Raw genomic sequence first — 22,741 nt, 5'->3', positions numbered from 1 at the left:
TACAGATCAAAGTGCAATAACCACCCCTCAGTGCAAAGAAATAAGGTGGCATATGGGATCTGTTGTGAAATGAATCTGTGCATGTATGTAGATGTAGGCTATGTTTATACTGAGTTTTTGAAATGACTGTGTGTTCATAACTGGGTTTTCCATGCAATGGGTGTGTATTTATGTATAGTGCTAATAGTCCGGCAGCCAAATGACATAATTTAGGTGAACCTTGTTTTGTCGGTTAACCCTCATGTTGTCCTTGGGGTCAATTTGACCCCAAGCAATGTTTAACATCATAAAATATATGGTTCACTTTTTTTTGTTTTTCTTCAAGTTTCATGACTTTTCCACATTTGAAGGGTGCTGTACAGCAGAGTAAACAGATTGTTTTGTAGGGCTTTTGATGGTGGTTATTACACTCTTGTTAAGTACATACCACAAAAAAACTGTGTAAAAAAAAAATAATTTCAATCATTTTTTGAGAGTTTTTTTTAGCTGGGGTCAAATTGACCCCAAGGATAATGAACGTCGGTAAGATTTGAGGACAACAAATCTTTCATTTTTTTGCAGAATCTAGTAGACTAGGGGTACCCAGAGCCATATAAAGAGAGAGTTGCGACAACTCCATTGACGCTAATGTTCCATATTTTCTCAACAATAGTTCCCGGAAGTTAGGATCGAACACTCGTTAACAGACTGTAAAAGACGGTTATTTTATGATTCTAACGAACAGTCAAAATCGCTTCCGGGAACTATTTGAACTACTTAAAGTTACACGAACCACGTCACAAACTGAATTTTCTGTACCCGAGTTGTCGCAACTCTCTCTTTATATGGCTCTGGGGGTACCTCTAAGATTTAAGATGGTGCCCGGTAATATCCTTAGGGGTCATTCCGTGTCAAATCAGGACACTTTCGGACCTCATCGGAACGGATTTCAACGAAACTTGGTATGCTGATTTAGTGATATGAGAAGGCCTCAGAAATGAACTTGCACGTTTCTTGCATCAATATTAAGGGAGATTCAGACTAAGAAAGTTTGCATAAATTGGGGTGGGGACTATACATTTGACTTATTGTATCTCCTTTACTGTAAGTCACACAGAAATGGTTCTGATGTCGTTTGAAAGCTCGTTTCCAGCTCTATATTTTACATAAATAACAAACAATACCCAAAATGAAAGGTAGCTGAGTTATCAGAGATTATAATATTAAAAATTGAATAGCAAAAAAACCTATATTTTAAATTTCTTCATTTTTCCCCTAAAGCTAGCCTGTAATGTCATTATCATCATCTGAAAATGTGGTCTGTGGTTTTTGAGGCATTGCAGAGATATTGTGACCTGTGAGGTGGCATCACATAGGTTACAGTCACTAATGGGCAGCTTTGACATGAAACTATTGCACAACACCGGCGTAACTAATTCAGTTAATTACGTTTTCAGCTATTCTGAATTTGCATTGATTCATTCAGACATAAAACATTATTTTATGCTTGGAATGACCCCTTCTTTATCCATTTTGTGTCAAATCACCTAGTGGCGGAAAGTCTCCAAAAAAATCTGAAAAAAATCACAGGTGTTTGTAGACTAAACCTATGCATAACTCTTAAATATTACAGCTGTATCACTTACAGTTCAAAAACTACAGCCCTTTGAAGATTCAAGTCATTTTAACCATTGTGGTGAACGATCCTTTTTGCAACATTATTGGCTCTTTTGGTATTTCACTCACATTAGTGAAACTATGGGAATACAAGGACATTTCCCTGTTGAATTAAGAAATCCAATCAGATGTGACGTATCTTGTGTAATTTCCCCTCTGCCAAGCTCTGAAAATGGCTATAAATTCATTATGTGAAAAGACTTCATCACTTTTGAAGGCTTCTCATGCGAAAAGTATGTGCCATAAATGTATCAGATTATTTTTGCCACTCATAAATGGACTACAAGGTCATGTCCATGCATTAACTTTGGTTGTAATCATTATCATATTGTCAGGGCATTTTGATTTAATTGGGCTTGAATTTCAAAAAGCCCATTTTCGTCTTCTCATTTCACCAAGTGAACAGTTAACAGGATTTTTAAAAAAAATACCATATGTCAATCTGTATGTGAGGATCGTCTCTCCAAAATTTGGGCTTGTTGCTGAGTTTCTTATGATTTTTGGAAAATATTCTTTATGGGTGATTCCGTGTTAAATCAGGACACTTTCGGACCTCATCGGAACGGATTTTAACGAAACTTGGTATGCTGATTCAGTCATATGAGAAAGCCTCAGAAATTAATTTGCACGTTTCTTGCATCAATATTAAGGGAGATTCAGACTAAGAAAGTTTGCATAAATTGGGGCGGGGACTATACCTTTGACTTATTGTATCTCCTTTACTGTAGGTCACACATACAAAATTCCATCACTTGTATTACCTTCAACTAAGTGAGATAATTGGCTATGTTATGTCATGCTGAAGTTCAATGACATATGAACCATGTATGTGTGACCTACAGTAAAGGAGATACAATAAGTCAAAGGTATAGTCCCCGCCCCAATTTATGCAAACTTTCTTAGTCTGAATCTCCCTTAATATTGATGCAAGAAACGTGCAAATTAATTTCTGAGGCTTTCTCATATGACTGAATCAGCATACCAAGTTTCGTTAAAATCCGTTCCGATGAGGTCCGAAAGTGTCCTGATTTAACACGGAATCACCCATAAAGAATATTTTCCAAAAATCATAAGAAACTCAGCAACAAGCCCAAATTTTGGAGAGACGATCCTCACATACAGATTGACATATGGTATTTTTTTTAAAAATCCTGTTAACTGTTCACTTGGTGAAATGAGAAGACGAAAATGGGCTTTTTGAAATTCAAGCCCAATTAAATCAAAATGCCCTGACAATATGATAATGATTACAACCAAAGTTAATGCATGGACATGACCTTGTAGTCCATTTATGAGTGGCAAAAATAATCTGATACATTTATGGCACATACTTTTCGCATGAGAAGCCTTCAAAAGTGATGAAGTCTTTTCACATAATGAATTTATAGCCATTTTCAGAGCTTGGCAGAGGGGAAATTACACAAGATACGTCACATCTGATTGGATTTCTTAATTCAACAGGGAAATGTCCTTGTATTCCCATAGTTTCACTAATGTGAGTGAAATACCAAAAGAGCCAATAATGTTGCAAAAAGGATCGTTCACCACAATGGTTAAAATGACTTGAATCTTCAAAGGGCTGTAGTTTTTGAACTGTAAGTGATACAGCTGTAATATTTAAGAGTTATGCATAGGTTTAGTCTACAAACACCTGTGATTTTTTTCAGATTTTTTTGGAGACTTTCCGCCACTAGGTGATTTGACACAAAATGGATAAAGAAGGGGTCATTCCAAGCATAAAATAATGTTTTATGTCTGAATGAATCAATGCAAATTCAGAATAGCTGAAAACGTAATTAACTGAATTAGTTACGCCTGTGTTGTGCAATAGTTTCATGTCAAAGCTGCCCATTAGTGACTGTAACCTATGTGATGCCACCTCACAGGTCACAATATCTCTGCAATGCCTCAAAAACCACAGACCACATTTTCAGATGATGTCAATGACATTACAGGCTAGCTTTAGGGAAAAAATGAAGAAATTTAAAATATAGGTTTTTTTGCTATTCAATTTTTAATATTATAATCTCTGATAACTCACCTACCTTTCATTTTGGGTATTGTTTGCTATTTATGTAAAATATAGAGCTGGAAACGAGCTTTCAAACGACATAAGAACCATTTCTGTGTGACTTACAGTAAAGGAGATACAATAAGTCAAATGTATAGTCCCCACCCCAATTTATGCAAACTTTCTTAGTCTGAATCTCCCTTAATATTGATGCAAGAAACGTGCAAGTTCATTTCTGAGGCCTTCTCATATGACTAAATCAGCATATCAAGTTTCGTTGAAATCCGTTCCGATGAGGTCCGAAAGTGTCCTGATTTGACACGGAATGACCCTTAGGGCAATTTCATATATTAAGCCTTTCTTGTCCAATGTGTTGAATATGAGGCAAATATACTACAGGTGAATAGGGTAAAAACAAATAACAAGCAGATATCACTATATGAAACTTCACCAGTTTATTACTTAGATCAATATGAAAAATAAATGTATTACAAGTTTGCAAATTAGGTATGATGTAATTAAATATGCACTGATTTGCATAAACTTAAAAAGATAAAATCTGAACATTGGATAAAGCCAGTTTCATTTTTTTTTCCTTTTCATTTTATTGACATAAAAGATGAAAAGTATTCTACAGAGGGAATTAAGGATAGCTTGTTTAGCTATTCAGTAAATCAGAAAATACTATACCAGCCTTTAAAAAAAATAATTTTCGCCATGTTTTTTAGAATGAAATGTCATGTAAATCAGGCTAAGAATAAAATATTAACAAACCCTCTGTGAAAACCTTCTAAACATGGTTAGGTATAAGACTGAAAAGTTTGGTGTATGTAGATGCTTGTGAAGTGGAGATCTTGTTCTCAGAGTGAGAGAGGAAACTCATCCATGGGTGCTATAAGTATATCCATCTCAACACATTGGACAAGAAAGGCTTAATATACAAAATTGCGCAAGGGATATCACCGGGCACCCTCTTAAATCTTAAAGAGGTACACCTAGTTTAAGTTTTTTTTTTGTAGAATCTAGAAGAGTAGGTGTACCTCTTAAGATTTAAGAGGGTGCCCAGTGATATCCCTTGGGCAATTTTGTATATTTAAGCCTTTCTTGTCCAATGTGTGGCGGATATATGGATGAGTTTCCTCTCTCACTCTGAAAACAAAATCTCCACTTCACAAGCATCTACATACACCAAACTTTTCAGTCTTATACCTAACCATGCTTAGAAGGTTTTTACAGAGGGGTTTGTTAAAATATTATTCTTAGCCTGAATAGCAATAATAAACAATATCAATTCAAGCAATAACCTAATGGAAATAAACGATGAATATGAAGGAGAATGGAAATGAAATAATAAGGTTCAATAATCATTTTTCAATGAATTCTCCTATTTTTGTTCGTTTTTGCAGTAGGCCAGTGTGTCATATGTTTTGTGTGCCTGCAGCACCTCCCGTTTTGGCACAGGCATCAAAACAAACAAACTGAGAAATAATTGACAATAAACAGACACAAGATGCTGGACAGAGCAGCTTGATTCGCCAGCGTACCCGTAAGAACAGACAAGACAGGAACAAACAAATTAATAATAAAAAGTAAAAAAAAAAATATTGATAAATGGAGTCAGTTCCTCTGTGAAAAGAGAGAGACTATATATTTGGTATTGGCCTACAATATTGTCTCAACTGTACCCTGCTGATCATCTCGCTCATTAAACTTCTCGATTTTGCAATGACCTTGCAGGACACAATCATGAAACATACCAGTTTTTAGGGCACAGAATAAGGCATTATTGAAGATAGCCTGCTGAAGTGAAACTCTTACAAGAAAAACAAACAAAAAAAAATGCAGATATCTTTGGATCGGAGATGCTTGTGCCATTTAAATTGTCCATGATCAAAGAGGACACTAATACGCATGTGCAGAGCAAACATCACAACTTGGGATAGCAGCACGCAAGACAATGAGGGTGTTTCAACTGTACACACGTCTTAACAGTAGCCTACAGTCTACCCTTCCATCCAGATCTGGGAAACACGGAGTTGATACTGTTTTATCGCTGGGTTTAGGATACGTCATCGGATTACATTGTGACATCTAAGCTCTACAGCAGGCAGTAAGTTGTACGTTATTTAAAAAAAAAATTAAAGGCTTAATTTTCACAAGCTCTGAAAAAGATAGTTTGCCCTGCGCTTACCATGATCATTGCCCCTTCTGAGTCCGCACTACAATGTTAGGGAGCTAATCATTTTTACCTGCTTACTTTGTTGTTTCTGTTCAACACATCAGTAAATCTATCAAGCTTATTGGAGATTATGTATTTTCTCTTTTGAAGGAAAAAATGCTAGAAACGAATTTGGTTGTGGCAATTTTCAAGGTTTTTTGTGATTTTATAAGAGGGCACTTGGATGACTGAAAGCCCTGCATTTATGTCTATATCCATAACCTACCAGGGCCAAAAGGACCCATGAAAACCCAGCTAGCATCCTAATGGATACTTCTGGAACACATGTGTCTTCTAGTCTAATCTATCTTTAATGTAAATACTCAATGTGGGGAAAAAGATCGATTAGAGACAATGGTACAGGTCATTTTAGCAATCCCCGGTAGATGACTGAAAGTGAAGTAGCCTAAGTGAAAGTAACATACAGTCAGTTCACCTGAAGTGAAAATAACATACCTTCATAACTTTCCAGCCAGCCTGTATGCTCTCAAACAGCTTTGTTTACATTTCAAACAAACAGCATGGCGTGACTGAGGCTACCTCTCAGATTACATTGACATTGATATGATGTTGCTTTTCCTCTAAATCATCATTTTGGATGAGATTGAAATCTCAATGGTAAACAGACACTGAATCAGCATTACAAAACTGACAAGAACCTGGCAATGCAGAAACATTGACGATAGTGACATTGAAACAACATTGATTTATAGTTTATATTAGCCTACCATTATTGATAGAGCATGATACAGTTCATTAAGTGATAGCCTACTGAAAAGTCATGGATTTAGTGTGTTCATGCCGCTGAGAAGTGGGAAGATTCTCTCTTTTGAACTCCTTGCCGTATAAAAGGACCAATTTCCTCCCCTTTGATTTGACAATTATAGGCCTAGATGAAAGGCCTTGGTGAACTCAGACAATAATATTGTCCAAAAGGTCATTTATCCCAGTAATTCAACTTAAAAGGTGAAACCAATATACTCAATACATGCAAAGTGAGATATTTCAAGCCTTTTTTGGCTAAAATGTTGATGATTATGACTTATAGTTTATATATAAAAACAATAGGATAGCGCAAAACGAATAATCTTCTTGTTTTCAAGTAGCAGGATGCTTAAGAGTCGCAATTTCTGTCAGAAACGTCTTACCGGAGCCAAAAAAAGAAAATAACTGGTCCGTTGCTCAGCTTTATGGAGATGCTGACTGCACCTGCCAACACTGGTAAAAGTACCAAAATCTTGTTCAATAACCATGTGATTACTGTGCTTGATTGGCCGGTAAACTCACCTGACCTCAATCCGATTGAGAATCTATGGGGCATTGCCAAGAGAAAGATGAGAGACATGAGACCGAACTATGAAGAGCTGAAGACCAATATTTAAAAAAAATAAAATGTCAATAACTGTAGCCATAATACCATCTTGAAATTGCACAGTCTGAAAGCCCATTTTACAGTCTTTCTGGAGATGCATTCAATTCATTGGTATAGCTTGTCATAACCCTGTAATGGGGAGATAAAATATCATCCAAATTGATTCTTTTTCAGTTTTGTGTTAAAATATTTCCAACAAAAATGCAATATAGCCACCTTTTACTTTTTCAAAGACAGCTTAAAGGGACACTTCACCGATTAGCATTAAGCTTTGTATCTTTAGATAACCAGTCATGTTATGGTCATGCATCATTCCCTCAGTTTGACTTGAGATGGGAGAAATACGGATTTCAATGAAACCCATGAATAGGACTTCCTGCTCTCAATGATGTAAAATTATGATTTTTACATCATTGAAAGCAGGACGTCCAACATTGAAATCCGTATTTCTCCCATCTCAAGGCAAACTGAGGGAATGATGCATGACCATTCAAAAACATGACTGGTTTTCTAAAGATACAAAGCTTAATGCTAATCGGTGAAGTGTCCCTTTAAACACATCTGTAGAGAGACATAACCATTTGACAAACATTTTGTTTATAAATTGTGTAAAGGGGCACCCAATGTGGGAGTTTGATCTGCAATTTTTCTTCTGATTTCACAAGATTGAAACACAGTCAGTATCAACACATACAGCGTACGGATGTCCATGTGGAATCTATCAATCTAGCAATCATTATTCACAGACAATTTGAAGTCTTTAGCTTGAACACTTTTTGAGATAATGACATCTGAACTTTGCTGCAGATTTAGATGAGGGCGCAAATGTGCCAAAAATCAGAAGGGGGGTACCATGTTCAAAAATGTTTTTCTCTGGATGTATTAGGTACACCAAGCTAATGTTGTGGCGAAGCAAATCTGAGATGGTCAATCTGAGATGGTCAAGCAGAAGGTATTTGTTGAATTGAGGTGGAATGACCCTAATGCCTTCTAGCCAACACTTCACATTAGGTCTCAGCAGAGACTTCCAGCTTCCATTATACCTCTTTTTAGTCAACTTGCATGCATGTGTATGTAAACTCATGACCACAACTGTAGGCGCCTTGTGCCAGATATTGACAAAAAAAGTGGTAGAACATTTTTAGTGGTCTGTTTTTTAAAATTAGAGCACCCTACCCATCCCACACAAATCCTTCAAACATACAATACTTGGAAAATAATTCCTCACACATGTCTGGGTTTATAGGCCAGAAAGCCAACGTGATGTCCATGAGGAGTAATAGGTCAAGGGATCCACCAGTGGATTTCAAGGGACAAGAGAAGACCACAGAGTAAGTCACCTCTCACCAGGGTGGGAATTATACCAAGGCCATGAGGCCATGGCCTCCGTTGCCCTACACTTTGGCCTTGATGCCCTGTGAAAAAAAACCCATCATAAGGCCACAGTGGCCTTTATGCCCCTGACTTAGGGTTGCCAACCATTCAGTATAATACGGAATCGTCCCGTATTTGACACGTAAAAGTCTTGTTCCGTATTGAACTGATACAGAACTCTCTTTGAGTGAAATTAGGTCTGGTGCTTCACCTGAAAATTTGCTGCGCAATTGATCACGCAATCGCGGACCGACAGAAAAAGAAAGCAAACGTTTCTGCAATCAGGAGGAAATGCTAGCCAATTCGATGTGATTAAACATAGAGGCATACAATTAAGTGGTGGTATGAGCTTTCATTGAATGCATGCTTTCACTGCTCATGTTTGAGGCTGTGTTAGTGTTTCTCAAAGCCTACAGCGGCTAGCGGGTCTATGTATTTGTGTCGAGATAACCCTGAAATGTACAACCATCGAATTTTACTCAGTGGCCTTTGTGCCCTATCATGTGGCCTTGGTGCCCCTAAAAAAAAAAAGAAGGTGAAGGCCAAATGGCCTTGCCCCTAAAATGACGAAATTCCCACCCTGCCTCTCACGGCACAGAGTAGCAGATGAATTGACCTTTGGTAACCTTATTGTGATGTTATGCTATAACTTGCCTTGTTGTCACAGAAATCATTTAGCAGTGGATCATCAAGAAACACACCCCAAGTCATCTACCAAAGAAGGTAAGCTATATATTACCCCAATTCCAAATTGGGACTTTGTGTAAAATGTAAATAAGGATATGATCATCAGCAAATCTTGTAAACCCATATTTAGCTGCAAAAAGGACATACCGTAGACAACACATCAAATGTTGAAAATGACAAAATTTGACTATTTCATGGAAAATACCATTTGATTATAACAAACACATCTCAAAATAGTTGGGACGTGGTCAATAAAAGGCTGGAAAAGAGCCACTTTTAAGAACCTTAATAAAAGTCATAATTACCACCTGGGCCTGCTGTGAATCAAATGGTCCTTCGGCTCATATTTGTATTACAGGTTTGGGCCCAAATAGTGTTCTCTATTTTAAACGCATCTCCTGACTTCAGGTTGAGTTGCGGAAAACGGACCTAGGACAAACTGTAACATTGTTAGCTTAGCTGAAACCTCTATAAGGTGCAGATCTGGCCCACAGTCAGATACTGTATCAGACAGATCTAAAGGCTTTCCGGCAAAATTAAATTGCTATCCGAGTAATCTTTGTTCCATATTAATATCAAAGTGAAGGCCGTCTAGCTAAAGAGCACTGTGCCTCACCAATCTCAGCTTGTAGATGCAGTGGAAAGGGAACTCCTCCACCTCCTCCAACTTGACCGAAAAAGATCGTAGCTAGATAAGCTACAACCAGATTCCAAATATGAGATGCTATAAGTGGTGTGTGCTTTCCCTCTCTCATGAAATAACTGTAGGAGAGAGAAAGCTAGCCAAAGAGATAACTGGTGTGTCTGCATTTCCACAGGGTCACGTACACAAGGAGAGATGAGGATTGTTCTGGTGGGAAAGACTGATGCTGGAAAGAGTGCATCAGGAAACACCATCCTGGGGAGAGAAGTGTTTGAATCAGAGTTCAGCCCTTCCTCTGTGACGGCACAGTGTTTGAAGGAGAGAGGGATCGTGGATGGGAGAGAAGTGTATGTGGTCGACACTCCAGGCCTGTTTGACACAGATCAAACTAAAGAGGAGATTTCAAAGGAGATTGTAAAGTGCATCTGTTTAGCCTCTCCGGGGCCCCATGCATTTTTAGTGACTATTCAATTGGGCAGATTCACACAGGAGGAGCAAGAAACAGTAAAGATTATTCAGAATGTATTTGGGATAGAATCAAGGAAATACACAATGGTACTCTTCACTCATGGAGACAAATTGAAGAAAATAACTATTGAACAATTTATAAGTCGGAGTAAAGAACTTGATAAGTTCACAGCTCAGTGCCATGGAGGATACCATGTCTTTAACAACCAGGACACAGAGAATCGTGCTCAGGTCACAGAGCTGCTGCAGAAGATTGATAAGATGGTGGCAGCGAACGGGGGAGGCTACTACACCACTGAGACGTTTCAGAAAGCAGAAGAAGAGATTAAAAAGGCGAAGGAGAAGATCCTGAAAGAAAATGAAAAGCAGAGAAACAGAGAGCTGGAGAAGCTCAGGAAACATATTCAGAACATAGAAAAGCTGACCCAAGCTTCACAAGAACTTAAACAGAAGCATGAGAGAGAGGCTAGGAAAAAAGCTGAGGTTAGCAATGGTTTCATCGGTGCATTTTGCGGTGCAGCGGTAGGTGGAATGATCGGCGCTTTAGGGGGTGGATTGATAGGGATAGCGGCTGGGCCAATAGGTGTTATAGCAGGGGTAGGATTTGGAGCAGGAACCGGAGCAGCAATAGGATCTGGAGTTGGTGCAGGAATGGGTGTAGGAAAAGCTGGAGATAATTGTACCCTACAGTGAGGAAAATGACATGCAATTTAGCAGTATTCAGCTGTTTCAGAGCTGGTGCCAGTTCTGAATCACTATTGCCTACAGCACAATGCAGAGAGAAGTGGACAAACCCTTTGTTGGTTTAATAGAGATTGACTCCCTGAATCGAGATTATGGATACATATTTGACAAATATGAATAAGTTAGTTACAAGAAATGAGTCCTGGGTAGCCTAATCACAATTGTGTGCATTGGCCGCATAGGCTTTGTCAGGAGTAACAATGGAGAGCTTACTATGTTGTGGTAATGTCTTTAGTAGCGCTGATGTGGCTCAACATTTTTAACTTTGGTATCACCCTCCGGCTGGTCATGAATGTTTACTTTTCTGTTTGCTGCCCTTATAGAATATTTTAGCTCAGTGGGATCCAACTGGTAAAATGAAGGCTAAAAAAAAATCAATCAATCAATCAGTGCAATTTACAACTTTAGTTTGAAAAGCAATTAGTGTTCATTTTATTGTGCAATGTAGCATTTCATTTCATTCAAACAGAATGTCCATTCATTTCATACAAATTATACATAATCATAACAAATGTTATTTTCAGCTTGATAATAAATATCACAGCACAACTGTGAATAATTCAAATCATGATAGGACTATAATCATCATCATTATCATCATTATTAATATTATCATTCTCATTATTATCAGTCTTTGTATCAATCAACAAAAAGGTCTTTGGACCAATCAGCATCTTCCGTTGGCAGTCCAGTGGCTAACGCTGCAACACAGCAGCGGTCATCTCCAACGCAGCGGTCAGTCTGACCGTCCGTCCTACTTCCTGATTCCCACGCTTCTTTACAGACCCGCCCCTTCCCTGGAACCCTTCTGCCACAAACGGGAGTGGACTGGGAGACCGGAGCCAGAAGCGACTTCATGGAGCGGAGAGCCACAGATGTCCGAGGTCTGCGTCCGACCTGCTCGGATCGCTGAAAGTCGTGTCTGTCCAGACCGACGGACACGTCGAAAAGCTCAGCGGAATAGTTGTACTCTTCTTCGGCGTCCTCGTAGATGAGGTGCTCTGGTGTGGTGGCCGTGTCTGTCGGACTGTCGAAGCTACAGGCCGGCTCCAAGGAGTCGGCCTCATAGGAACTCTCTCTGGCGGGCACTAGGTTCTGATTGGCCAAAGATCTGGGACCAGAGGGACAAGACAGAGACTCGGCCAAGAGTTTGTCCTGTCCTGTAAACGAATAAGCTAACAGTTCATCAAGGAAAAAAGATTGAGATGTAGAACCAACTGATGATCGGACTGGTATACACGACGTTGGAGAAAAGGTTCCAGTCGGTTCTTTGTCTCTGTATGTTTCACTGTAGCCTGACTCCTGGCTGACTGACCCCTGACACTTCTGGCCGTGACGTCCCTCACAGCAGCTACATGTTGCCACGGCAGCAGAGACATCAGAGATGTCGGTCCTAGACGTCTCACCCAGGTCTCCCGAGACAGAAGGTTCAGGTGAGTCCACGGACGCGCTGCTCAACCCCGGCGAGCGCAGCAGAGGTAAGGGGAAGGAAGCATTGGCCGCCTCGCTCAAATTTAAGTACGATCCCCCAGAACAGAGCTGCGAGTAGTCATGGTAACTGCTCTGATCAGAGTCCCGTGAGGCCTCCTGAGAGCAGCTACCCTCTGAGGGTCCACACACACGCAGGAGACTCTGGAAGTATTGCACTACGGTACAACCAAAGACCCCCTCGCCTGGCAGAGCGATCTTACTTGCAATGTACTGCTCCGAGGTCCCCCTCTCCGCACTGGGCCACTGAACTGGAGACTGCAGCCTGCCTGGTGGTCTATGATCTCCAATGTTGCCTGGCAACTACAACATATAGAACACAGGTGAATTACATTTGGACTCCATTTTTTATAGTACATTTACAAATAAAAGGAATAGAGAGGTGTGTGTGTGTGTGTGTGTGTGTGTGTGTGTGTGTGTGTGTCTGTGTCTGTGTCTGTGTGTGTGTGTTAGGATGTTAAAGGAATAGTTCGGAATTTTGGACATAGGACCTCATTTCCAACTTTGCCGAGGTGATATAGGTCGGTGGAGACCGTTTTTATCGCGTTTAACCCCTTCCTTCAGTTGCAGCGTTCCCCTTTGCTAACGCTGGTTCTGAGCTAACGCATTTCAACGGTAACATCCAAAACAGTCTTAAGGCCCGAGTATGGTCGGGCGTCTGCGTCGCGCGCACGCGCCACTGGTGAGCGCGTGACGAGAATTGCGTCATTTTTACGGCATGCGTCGCGTCTTTGAGTCGACCAAAATTTAAGACCGCGCGTCTCTTTCACGCGTAGACTGCGCATGTGTGAAACGGAACTGCTGTAAAGACGCCGCTCCAGTAGGTGGAGCACGTACAGAAATAACGCTTAAAACGCAGCAAACAGAGACAGAAGAACACTTAAACTGGCGTTTCCTACACGCTAACGTTGTTATATGATGACAAAACATTAGTCTTTGAGTATTTTAATAGTCAGTTGTAAACAAAGACCTCCTATGTAATCCAAGTTGTGTAAATGGACTGAAGTTCGCTCTAAATATATACTTTTATCGATTATGCTAACCGTTAGCATCTCTATGGGATTTCTCATACACATTAGCCATAAGCTAACCCATTAGTTTAGCTGTAACTTGGAATGCTAGCCAACGCGTGGTGTGCTGTGCCTGTTCTGGTGGATGATAAATGGAGAGATGTGAAGAACCAACTCATCAAACTTTTCAGCAAACATGAGAAAGTACTAGTGGTGCTTCTCCTCATCTAACAGCTGCATCTTTTGTGTATTTAAGTGTGGAACACTCCTTCCCTGGCTCTTCCTTAGTTCAGTGGTCGCACATCCTAGAGTATCACAGTTAATTCGTAGTGCGCCGGCGCTAATCTTGATCGGCTGGCGCGCATTCAGGACACAGACATTGGAGTATGCCTCTTATATGCGTCTAAAATGACGCACGTCAAATGTCCAGTGCCGCGTGCGCGTGACGCAGACGGAGGAGTGTGCTAGCGCCTTTACTCACTCCACAGCACAACCGAGACAAGTAAATGAAAACGTCAGACTATCGATATACATGTCTGTGTTGATAGTTTTATTTCTAAAATTATTCTAACCTTGCAACTCAATGATTTATTGCATTTTGAGGGACTACTTTCTCAATATCAATCCGCCACTGCCATACAGGGAACAAAGTAGGCTATTGCAATACGATGCAAGGTTTTTTGTTTTTTTTCTAACATTGTTCTATCAACACAGGCATGTGCATCGATAGTCTGACGTTATAATTTATTTGTTTCGGGTGTTCAGGGGAGTGTTTTCAGTGGCAGGCTGGATGTTACCGTTGACTTGCGTTATCTCGGCACCAGATTAGAACGAGATGAACGCTGCAACTCAAGGAAGGGCAGAAATTCACTGAAAATGGTCTCCACCGACCTATATCACCCCGACTAAGTTGGAAATGAGGTCCTATGTCCAAAATTCTGAACTATTCCTTTAAAGGTAGAATAACCAAGAATTAAATTAGCTGCATGTCAAGAATTAAAAAAATTAAATGATACATCCAAAGTCTAAGTATCTCTGTCATTTGACTAAGTAAGTAGCAGTCATTAGAGTACCTTGATTCCTAAAAGCACGCATCTTCCAACAAAGCAGTCGTCCAGGGATCTCCTGAGCAGCCCCTCGGTCATCTGGACCCCTCTGCTTTCTTTAGAAGCATCCAGATATCTGCATACACACATACGAATCAACATCAGTGTCCTTTACACACACACACACACACACACACACACACACACACACACACACTCCAAGTATTATGGAGAGAAGTATGAATTGAGAAGTTGTGGGAGACAAAAGGGTTACATCTATTAATGAAGATCATGAAAAATATGGCTTAATACTAGCCTGACGAGCGAGACCCACATCAAGATGTAGGGTCTGGACACTCACCGTAGACAGGGCTCAATCGGAGGGGTGGGATAAACAGTTGTCTTTCAAATTCCCTCCCCGCAATAGGATAACGCTAAACGAATCATCTTCTTGTTTTCAAGTAGCAGGATGCGTAACCTTCCCTCTCCACGCAATAGGATATAGCTAAACGATTCATCTTCTTGTTTTCAAATAACAGGATGCGTTACCGTCGCAACTTCTGGTCGCATGTCAGTCACCATTATGTTAAGCCCACCCACTGACTCTATACACGCTGTGATTGGCCCGCTTTTTATTTTCCATTTCTCAGCTCCTTGCTCTACGGAGCGTTGCTAGACTGCCCCACCAGCCAAATTACATTTGCTGCCGCTGGGCGTCTAGATTTCTAGGCTAGCTTAATACATGCAGTGCTTAATAATGTAATGTAAAACAAAAACATGTGTTAAATGTTTCTGTAACTGTTCATGTGTTAAAGCATTTGTATTCTCTGCCTTTGGAATATCTGAGATGAGTTTCTCGAGACAATGGAGGTTGATATCAAACACACAAATGCAAGCATAAGAGCACACAAACACACACACGCGCACACACTCACCTGTGGAACTGTCCTGCTGGTACGCCAAAGAAGGAATCCAGGCAGCTCCCAAACACAGTCACTCCGAGCACATGACAGTCTTTGGACACCCGGAGCGATAGCCTGTATCTGTACCCAGCAGACTCAGTGTCTCTTCCACATTTAATACAAATCCATCTGAACATGAGGAAAGTAGGAACAGGCTTAGCACACGTAATTACATTTTCCCAATTCTCACATTCTGTGGCACATTACCACAACCACTACCGCAACACCTCTTCTCCTCACTGCTTAAACCAAATTATGTTATTCCTGCTGTGTTGTACCAAAATGTAGTTTATTATCAAAGTGAGGTCACAATACCGCCGCAGCTGACTTATGCCAGCGACCATTTCACAAAAGGTCAATTGACGCATTGTTAATGTGTTGAATGGAGCCGTAAATAGGTAGCGTGACGGTGGTTATGTAAACAGGAAGTAGGCCTAAGTAGGGTCTATGGTAAAAAACTTTGTCAAAATCAGACACGTTAATAACGTCGCTTCATCAGCCAAACATGGATATGTTAACCTTAGATGAACATTATTATTATTTGAAATTAAGTTATTGTTGCGCCACTTACCTAGAGATCTGCCCGTTTGACCCAGACGTTAAGTCAACTCTTGAAAAACAGTTTAGACAACATGGGTACAAAATGCTGGTATCCTGAATAGACAGAATTGTGCATCGAAAGAAAGCTATCTTGGACATACCAAAGGAACACTAGATGAATAAGGTAACTTATTTTAAATCCGTGGATGGTTTTCAGGACACTGGACATTTTTCTTGTCCTCGGCGTATGCCTATGCCTGCCTGTGATGCCTGTTTGTTGCTTACAACTTTTTTTTGTTTTTCCCGGGTTCTTATTCGACTTCGGCAAAGAGGCTGGCAGATAGCGGTCCTGGGTTATCTACTGACACCTACAGGCGTGGAGTAGGCACAACATGTGGGAGGCTTTTCGGAGGGGTTTTGATCAGAAAGTCTCCACGCAATAATAAATATGTCTTATTCAAAAATAGATCAATTTTCTTTAAACACTGGTTTGAAAACAATATTTTGTTGGTCAGTCAATTATTTAACCAAGACGGTCATCTTTATTCTTATTCTGTTACTCCTTGTTTTCGATGCCATCCCCACAGGTGTTCACACTTTTTTCGGGCTAATGGTGATCTCCCTGTTTTATGTAATGTAGCCTACTTGATACTGATGTTGGTAAACGTTGCTTCTCTCCACACTGTAAGAATGTTAACAAGATCATTTGGTCAACTTTTTCAACATGACATAATTTGTACACCCTCTTCCCTTTCACACTGGTCTAGTTTTGTTGGAGATACTGTATCTTGGGACAAGGTCTGGCTTCTGCCACAGAAATTCTTTCTGACTAACAAGGTCAAAGAGATTTCTTTCCTTTTTTTTTTGATGCTTCATAGGTTTTAACCCGACAAACCACTATTTACAGAAGCTCAAAAAAAGACATTGAGAATGTTAATTGTACATTTTGTGGGAATCAAAGAGAAACTTTTCATTCATGTTATGCCCCCATCTTAAATGACTTTGGAGTAAGCTGTCTAAGTTGAATTCTTATGCTGGGAAAATGTCCTTTTTGGTTTCATTACTTATGACAGAAATCTTTCCTCTCAGTTTTATTTAATCAACCTTATTTCCACGGTATTTCCACGGTATCCTGTTGTAGTAACAAGAAGGCTGTTAGAACACACACATTATTTGTATTTTTAAAATGTTTTATGTAAATTGAGTTGTTTTCTTCATTGTTTATTATTTTCTTTATTGTTTATTATTTTAACATCCCCTGGCGTTTTTGATCTGTTTGTGTTGTATAAATGGCTGTATACTTGTTGTTCTGTGATCAATAAAAAAAAAAACGAATGTCAACGACAACTCAATTATAGTTTATTCTGCATATTGTTTGGGCCATTTCTTCATCAGAAGTGATGTAGTTCCAATACGAAACGATCTATGAAGGAAGGTGCCTGCGCGATGGCCCCAGAGAAATGCTTACCATGCAAGACTACTCTGTTGGTGATGGGAGTTTTTTGCCCACAAAGCAATTTTGTATTTAATTGTAGATAGGCTTGGATGTTGGCTGCTGCAAACCCCTTTCTATAGGCAAATGAATTATCACCTCACCTGAGAAATGACAATAAAAAATAACTGTACAACTAAGTCCTTGTATCTACAGACGGAAATCTTGAAATTCACATTGGAAAAAAATGTAGTTCAACATTTTGTAAAAGGCATTTCACATAGCAGTGACGCATTTGAGCCAGGAGGGGGCACCCTGTGTCCATCTCTTGCACTGATGGGACTGATGGAGTTCACAAAGTAGGGCTACGCTACATACAACACTTTAGAATGATATTTATACACCCCTCCATTTCTCTCTCTCTCTCTCTCTCTCTCTCTCTCTCTCTGTGTGAGAGTGAAAGAAAGAGCACTCATGTCCACTGCACCGAGTCAGGCCCAGGTCAGTCCCCTGTGTGTGTGTGTGTGTGTGTGTGTGTGTGTGTGTGTGTGTGTGTGTGTGTTTGAGGTATGAGGAGCTGAGGGTGTGTGTGAGTGTGTGTGTGTGTAGGGGAGGTGGTGGTGGTAGGCGGGGGGCAGTCCTAATCCCCCAGGAAAAGCAGGCAGGTTCTCTACGCTCTGGGGGGAAGCTCCGCAAACTCAAAGCATCTGGCCGCGCGGCGGCGGCCATGTTTGCTTCCCAGGAAATGTTCTTCTGGGCACGCCGCAATGACGGGGGGAAAACAGAGCGAAATTAAACAAACAGAGCAGAGAGGGGAGAGAGACGGGGCATCAAAGACGCCGGCGGGGTAGATGAAACAGCCCAAATACTCCCCTGATTACTGTAGGGCCTTTCCTCGCATACACACACACACACACACACACACACACACACACTCATACACATACACACACACACACACACACACACACACACACATGCATGCACGCACGCACATGCATACACACATACATACACACTCTCTCTCTCTCACACACACACACAGCACAAGCACATGCATACACACATACATACACACAAATAGACACACACTTTTTGTACATTTCTTGTTGAAAGTGAAAGTGTTGAGTGAGCATTTTGAGGACCGTGAGTGTATCAAGTTGGATTTGAATGTACAGTAATTTGAGAGTTTGGACGGTAGTGTGTATGTGGAGGGAACTAATCATGGGGGCAGCCGTGGCCTACTGGTTAGGGCTTCGGGCTTGTAACCGAAGGGTCCCCGGTTTGATCCCCAACCAATAGGAAAAATGTGGGTGGGGAAGTGGTTTAGCACTGCTCTCCCATGCCCACTTCTATGGCTGAAGTGCCCTTGAGCAAGGCTCAAGTGTGCTTCACCTTATACTGTATGTGCTCTGTGTGTTCACTAATTCACGTATGGGATAAATTCAAAACCAAATTCCTTGTCCAGTCCTCACATCCTCATCCTCAGCCCTGACTCAAAGGACCACACCAGAACGGTCCTCCTCATCATCCTGACCTCTGACCCCTGAACCCTGACCCCTGAACCAAAGATCCGCTGAGTCGGGTTCAGGTCCACACCAGGCTCTTCAGCACCATCCAGACATTTAGCGCAGACTCTGTAGGGAGAGAGAGAGAACTACAGAGAGACGGAGAGAGAGAACTACAGAGAGACGGAGAGAGAGAACTTCAGAGAGATGGAGAGAGAGAGAACTACAGAGAGACGGAGAGAGAGAGAACTACAGAGAGACGGAGAGAGAGAACTTCAGAGAGATGGAGAGAGAGAGAACTACAGAGAGACGGAGAGAGAGAACTTCAGAGAGATGGAGAGAGAGAGAACTACAGAGAGATGGAGAGAGAGAGAACTACAGAGAGAACTACAGAGAGATGGAGAGAGAGAGAGAGAACTACAGAGAGATGGAGAGAGAGAGAACTACAGAGAGACGGAGAGAGAGAGAACTACAGAGAGATGGAGAGAGGGGGTTGAGCAGTTTGGGGGTATGTGAAGGACAACTTTCCCGGAGAGAAAGAGGAGGGCCAGAAAAGATGGAGGGAACACACACACACACACACACACACACACACACACACACACACACACACACACACACACACACACACACAGGGCCAACATTTTTTTTTTTCAAATTGGGGAATTACACGTTCACAAAAGTAAAGCTGGATGTAAACGTGAATGTTACATATTCATAAACCTGTGAATGTGAATATCAAATCTAAAATCTTGAATCTTGAATTTCCCCTTGGGGATCAATAAAGTATCTATCTATGTATCTATCTATCTAAAAATATATTTTGACATCTTTTTTTTTTTCTAAGGCTTTGGAGATTTGGGGTTATGACCGTACTATAATAATTATTACATACCTGCACACACCCAAGGATCTTGTCAAACCAGGGACTCCTGAAATGACTGCACATACAGACTTGGCTGCGTTTTGAGAGCAGTCTTTTTTTTTAGGGATATTTGGGAAATACTGAATCAAAGGCTGTGACTGCACAACCCAGACAGCGGAACAATTTCAGAGAATATCTTTACACCCACACAGTATTCAGATTGGCCTCAAAACGGCTCTGCACACACACACACACACACACACACACACACACACACACACACACACACACACACACACACACACACACACACACACACACACACACACACGCACCCACACACAAATAAATAAAAATGGCTATGAAGATGGCTATGTTTTTCATAAACAAAATAAAAACATTGGTCAGTTTTAGACGTGTGTGAATGCATACATATATATATATATGCGTACATGTGTATGTTTTTGCATAGGACTGTGTGATTGTGAATGCATATAAATAAATATAGATATGTATGTTTCTGCATAGGACTGTGTGATTGTGAATGCATACATGTGTATGTTTCTGCATAGGACTGTGTGGTCGTGTGTGTCTGCACACTGACATCAGGTGAAAGAAACCTGCATTCTGGACCAGTGGTCATTATACACATGTACTTCCCCGTTCCTCAAAGCATCAGCCATGCACTGCATATCCACCAAGGGATCAGTGTGTGGGTGTGTGTGTGTGTACAGGACAGGGGATCAGAGAGTATGTTGATCTGGTGTGTGTGTGTGTGAACAGGGGATCAGAGAGTGCGTTGATCTGGTGTGTGGGTGGAATCTTAACAGAGGCAGGGGAACACTTCATCCCCCAAAACAAAGCCCTACAATTACCCCTCCCCCTCCCCTGTGGGACAAAGGGCCACAGAAACACACACACACACACACACACACACACACACACACACACACACATACACACACACACACACACACACACACATACACACACACACACACACACACACACACACACATTTACATTTATTCATTTGGCAGACATGTTTATCCAGTCCAAAGCAACCTACAGCAATAGACTATGCGTTGGGCTAGCAAAGTGCTATCAAAGTTGCGCCGCGCGCCAGAGCCAGTGAGTGCACACATTGGCTGTGTCCAAAACGGAAGGCAGCTGCCTACTGTCTCACTGCCTTCACTGCCTAGCGAGTGAGTTGCCGTAGAAGGCAACAAGGTAGCAGCTAAAAACTCTGTTTCGCCCAGCCTAGCAGGATATCAACATAGAACGCCGTTGCTATGTTACCGACAGCTGTGCTTTAGGTGCGTTAGCGCAAATCGTTATTAGCATGCTAGTCATTGCAAATTAATTGCCACTAATGTGTAATGACCGGACAATTTCTGGAAATGCTTTAAAAACCTGACCAGCCAACGCTGTTCACTTGTTAAGACCCGGGGACGGTGTTGTGGAGGAGAGGAGTCGAAATTTGAAGTATAAACATGCTTTAGACGTCTAAACAGACCTATCGTGATTTTTGCAAGCTAAATACAAAGAGGTGAATGGAAGCATTTTACCGTTCACTGACATCGTAGTTAAATAGAGCTTTTGGACGTTGAAGGCAGCATGAAGGATACATCTATGCTGCCTTCAAAACTGGGCAAATCGAAGGTATCTTAGAAGGCAGCGTTTTTGTTTCGGACGTGACACGATGCCTCGCTCCCCTGTAAGATATCTTAGAAAGCAGCATTTTTGCCCGTTTCGGACACAGCCATTGAAACGTGAGAGGTATGTATCAATTCGTCTTAATTAGGGGAATAACGTACTTTACTTTACGTTTTTCTCAAATGCTAAAACACAAAAGCCAATCCTCTAAACCAAATGACCAGTTGTCTAAACACATTTACTAAATCTAGCCACAATTTTTCAATACCATAAACACATTTCACATGAAGACACAATTCACAAAACACAATCCTCCGTTCTCATAAATCTAAGCACATTTTTCCTTGCTAAAACACATGTTGCAAAACATATTCTCAAATGAAAGCTCATGTGATGCAAAATGCTTGCCACAGTCAGCAATAACTGAACACAATGAACACACCTGGCGTCATTTATTACACACAACGACTAAAAAATGAAGACACTTGTTGCTAATGCGCAGTGACTGTGGTGTGTGTGTGTGTGGTGTGAATGAAGAAAATAAAAGAACTTCACACCCTGATCACGTTTTGTGTGCAATAGATTCTGTGTTTTGCATTGAGTTGTGTTACAGTAGTGTACTTGCAGAATTTTCTGTACTCTTCATATGAAACTCAACTCTAAATGAAGAGCTCTTTTCCAACACGCTATAAATCCATAACTAAAGCTATACATCCAAACATTACTGTACTGTAACAAATCATGTTACTGAATTTACAGTAATTGTGTTTTTCAGGTAATATCAATAAAAATTTGTTTTGTTTTTATTGAGTAAAGATACATTACTGTAACTAAACATAACCCAATACAGTTTCACTGAGATTACTTGAAAAACAAAATTTAAAAATATATATTTATGACAATTCATTAGTAAAATGGTGGATATAGCGTTTTGGAAAAGAACTCTTCAAATGCCTAATCCTCTGCAGAGATCTAAGAAGATCTGTTACTCTAAAGTTTTTTAAAAAATATGCATTGGCAGTTATGAAACAAAGAACCTGCTCACAAATTGAGCATTGTGT

The 22,741-nt window shown here is 40.7% G+C and overlaps 2 protein-coding genes across 2 annotated transcripts; one reads left to right on the top strand and one right to left on the bottom strand.

Annotated features, from left to right (window-relative positions):
- The first annotated feature begins 5,713 nt into the window (after positions 1 to 5,713).
- On the top strand, positions 5,714 to 11,122 carry LOC134080890 (GTPase IMAP family member 9-like). The gene is made up of 3 exons (XM_062537503.1): positions 5,714 to 5,777; positions 9,299 to 9,354; positions 10,137 to 11,122. Exon 3 carries the CDS (start codon positions 10,157 to 10,159, stop codon positions 11,120 to 11,122), a length of 966 nt encoding a protein of 321 aa, XP_062393487.1. The 5' UTR covers positions 5,714 to 5,777; positions 9,299 to 9,354; positions 10,137 to 10,156.
- Positions 11,123 to 11,587: 465 nt separating this feature from the next.
- ddias (DNA damage-induced apoptosis suppressor) lies at positions 11,588 to 16,493 on the bottom strand. The gene is made up of 4 exons (XM_062535735.1): positions 16,251 to 16,493; positions 15,653 to 15,808; positions 14,745 to 14,853; positions 11,588 to 12,964 (listed from the first exon to the last, which is right to left on the bottom strand). The coding sequence occupies exons 1-4, from the start codon at positions 16,376 to 16,378 to the stop codon at positions 11,813 to 11,815; spliced, it is 1,545 nt and encodes a 514-aa protein (XP_062391719.1). The 5' UTR covers positions 16,379 to 16,493; the 3' UTR covers positions 11,588 to 11,812.
- Positions 16,494 to 22,741: the final 6,248 nt, after the last annotated feature.

Source organism: Sardina pilchardus, chromosome 5 (assembly GCF_963854185.1).
Source record: "Sardina pilchardus chromosome 5, fSarPil1.1, whole genome shotgun sequence".
Classification (NCBI taxonomy): Eukaryota; Metazoa; Chordata; class Actinopteri; order Clupeiformes; family Clupeidae; genus Sardina; species Sardina pilchardus.
The sequence above is the reverse complement of the archived record's forward strand: the minus strand, read 5'-3'. Positions and strand labels throughout refer to the sequence as shown.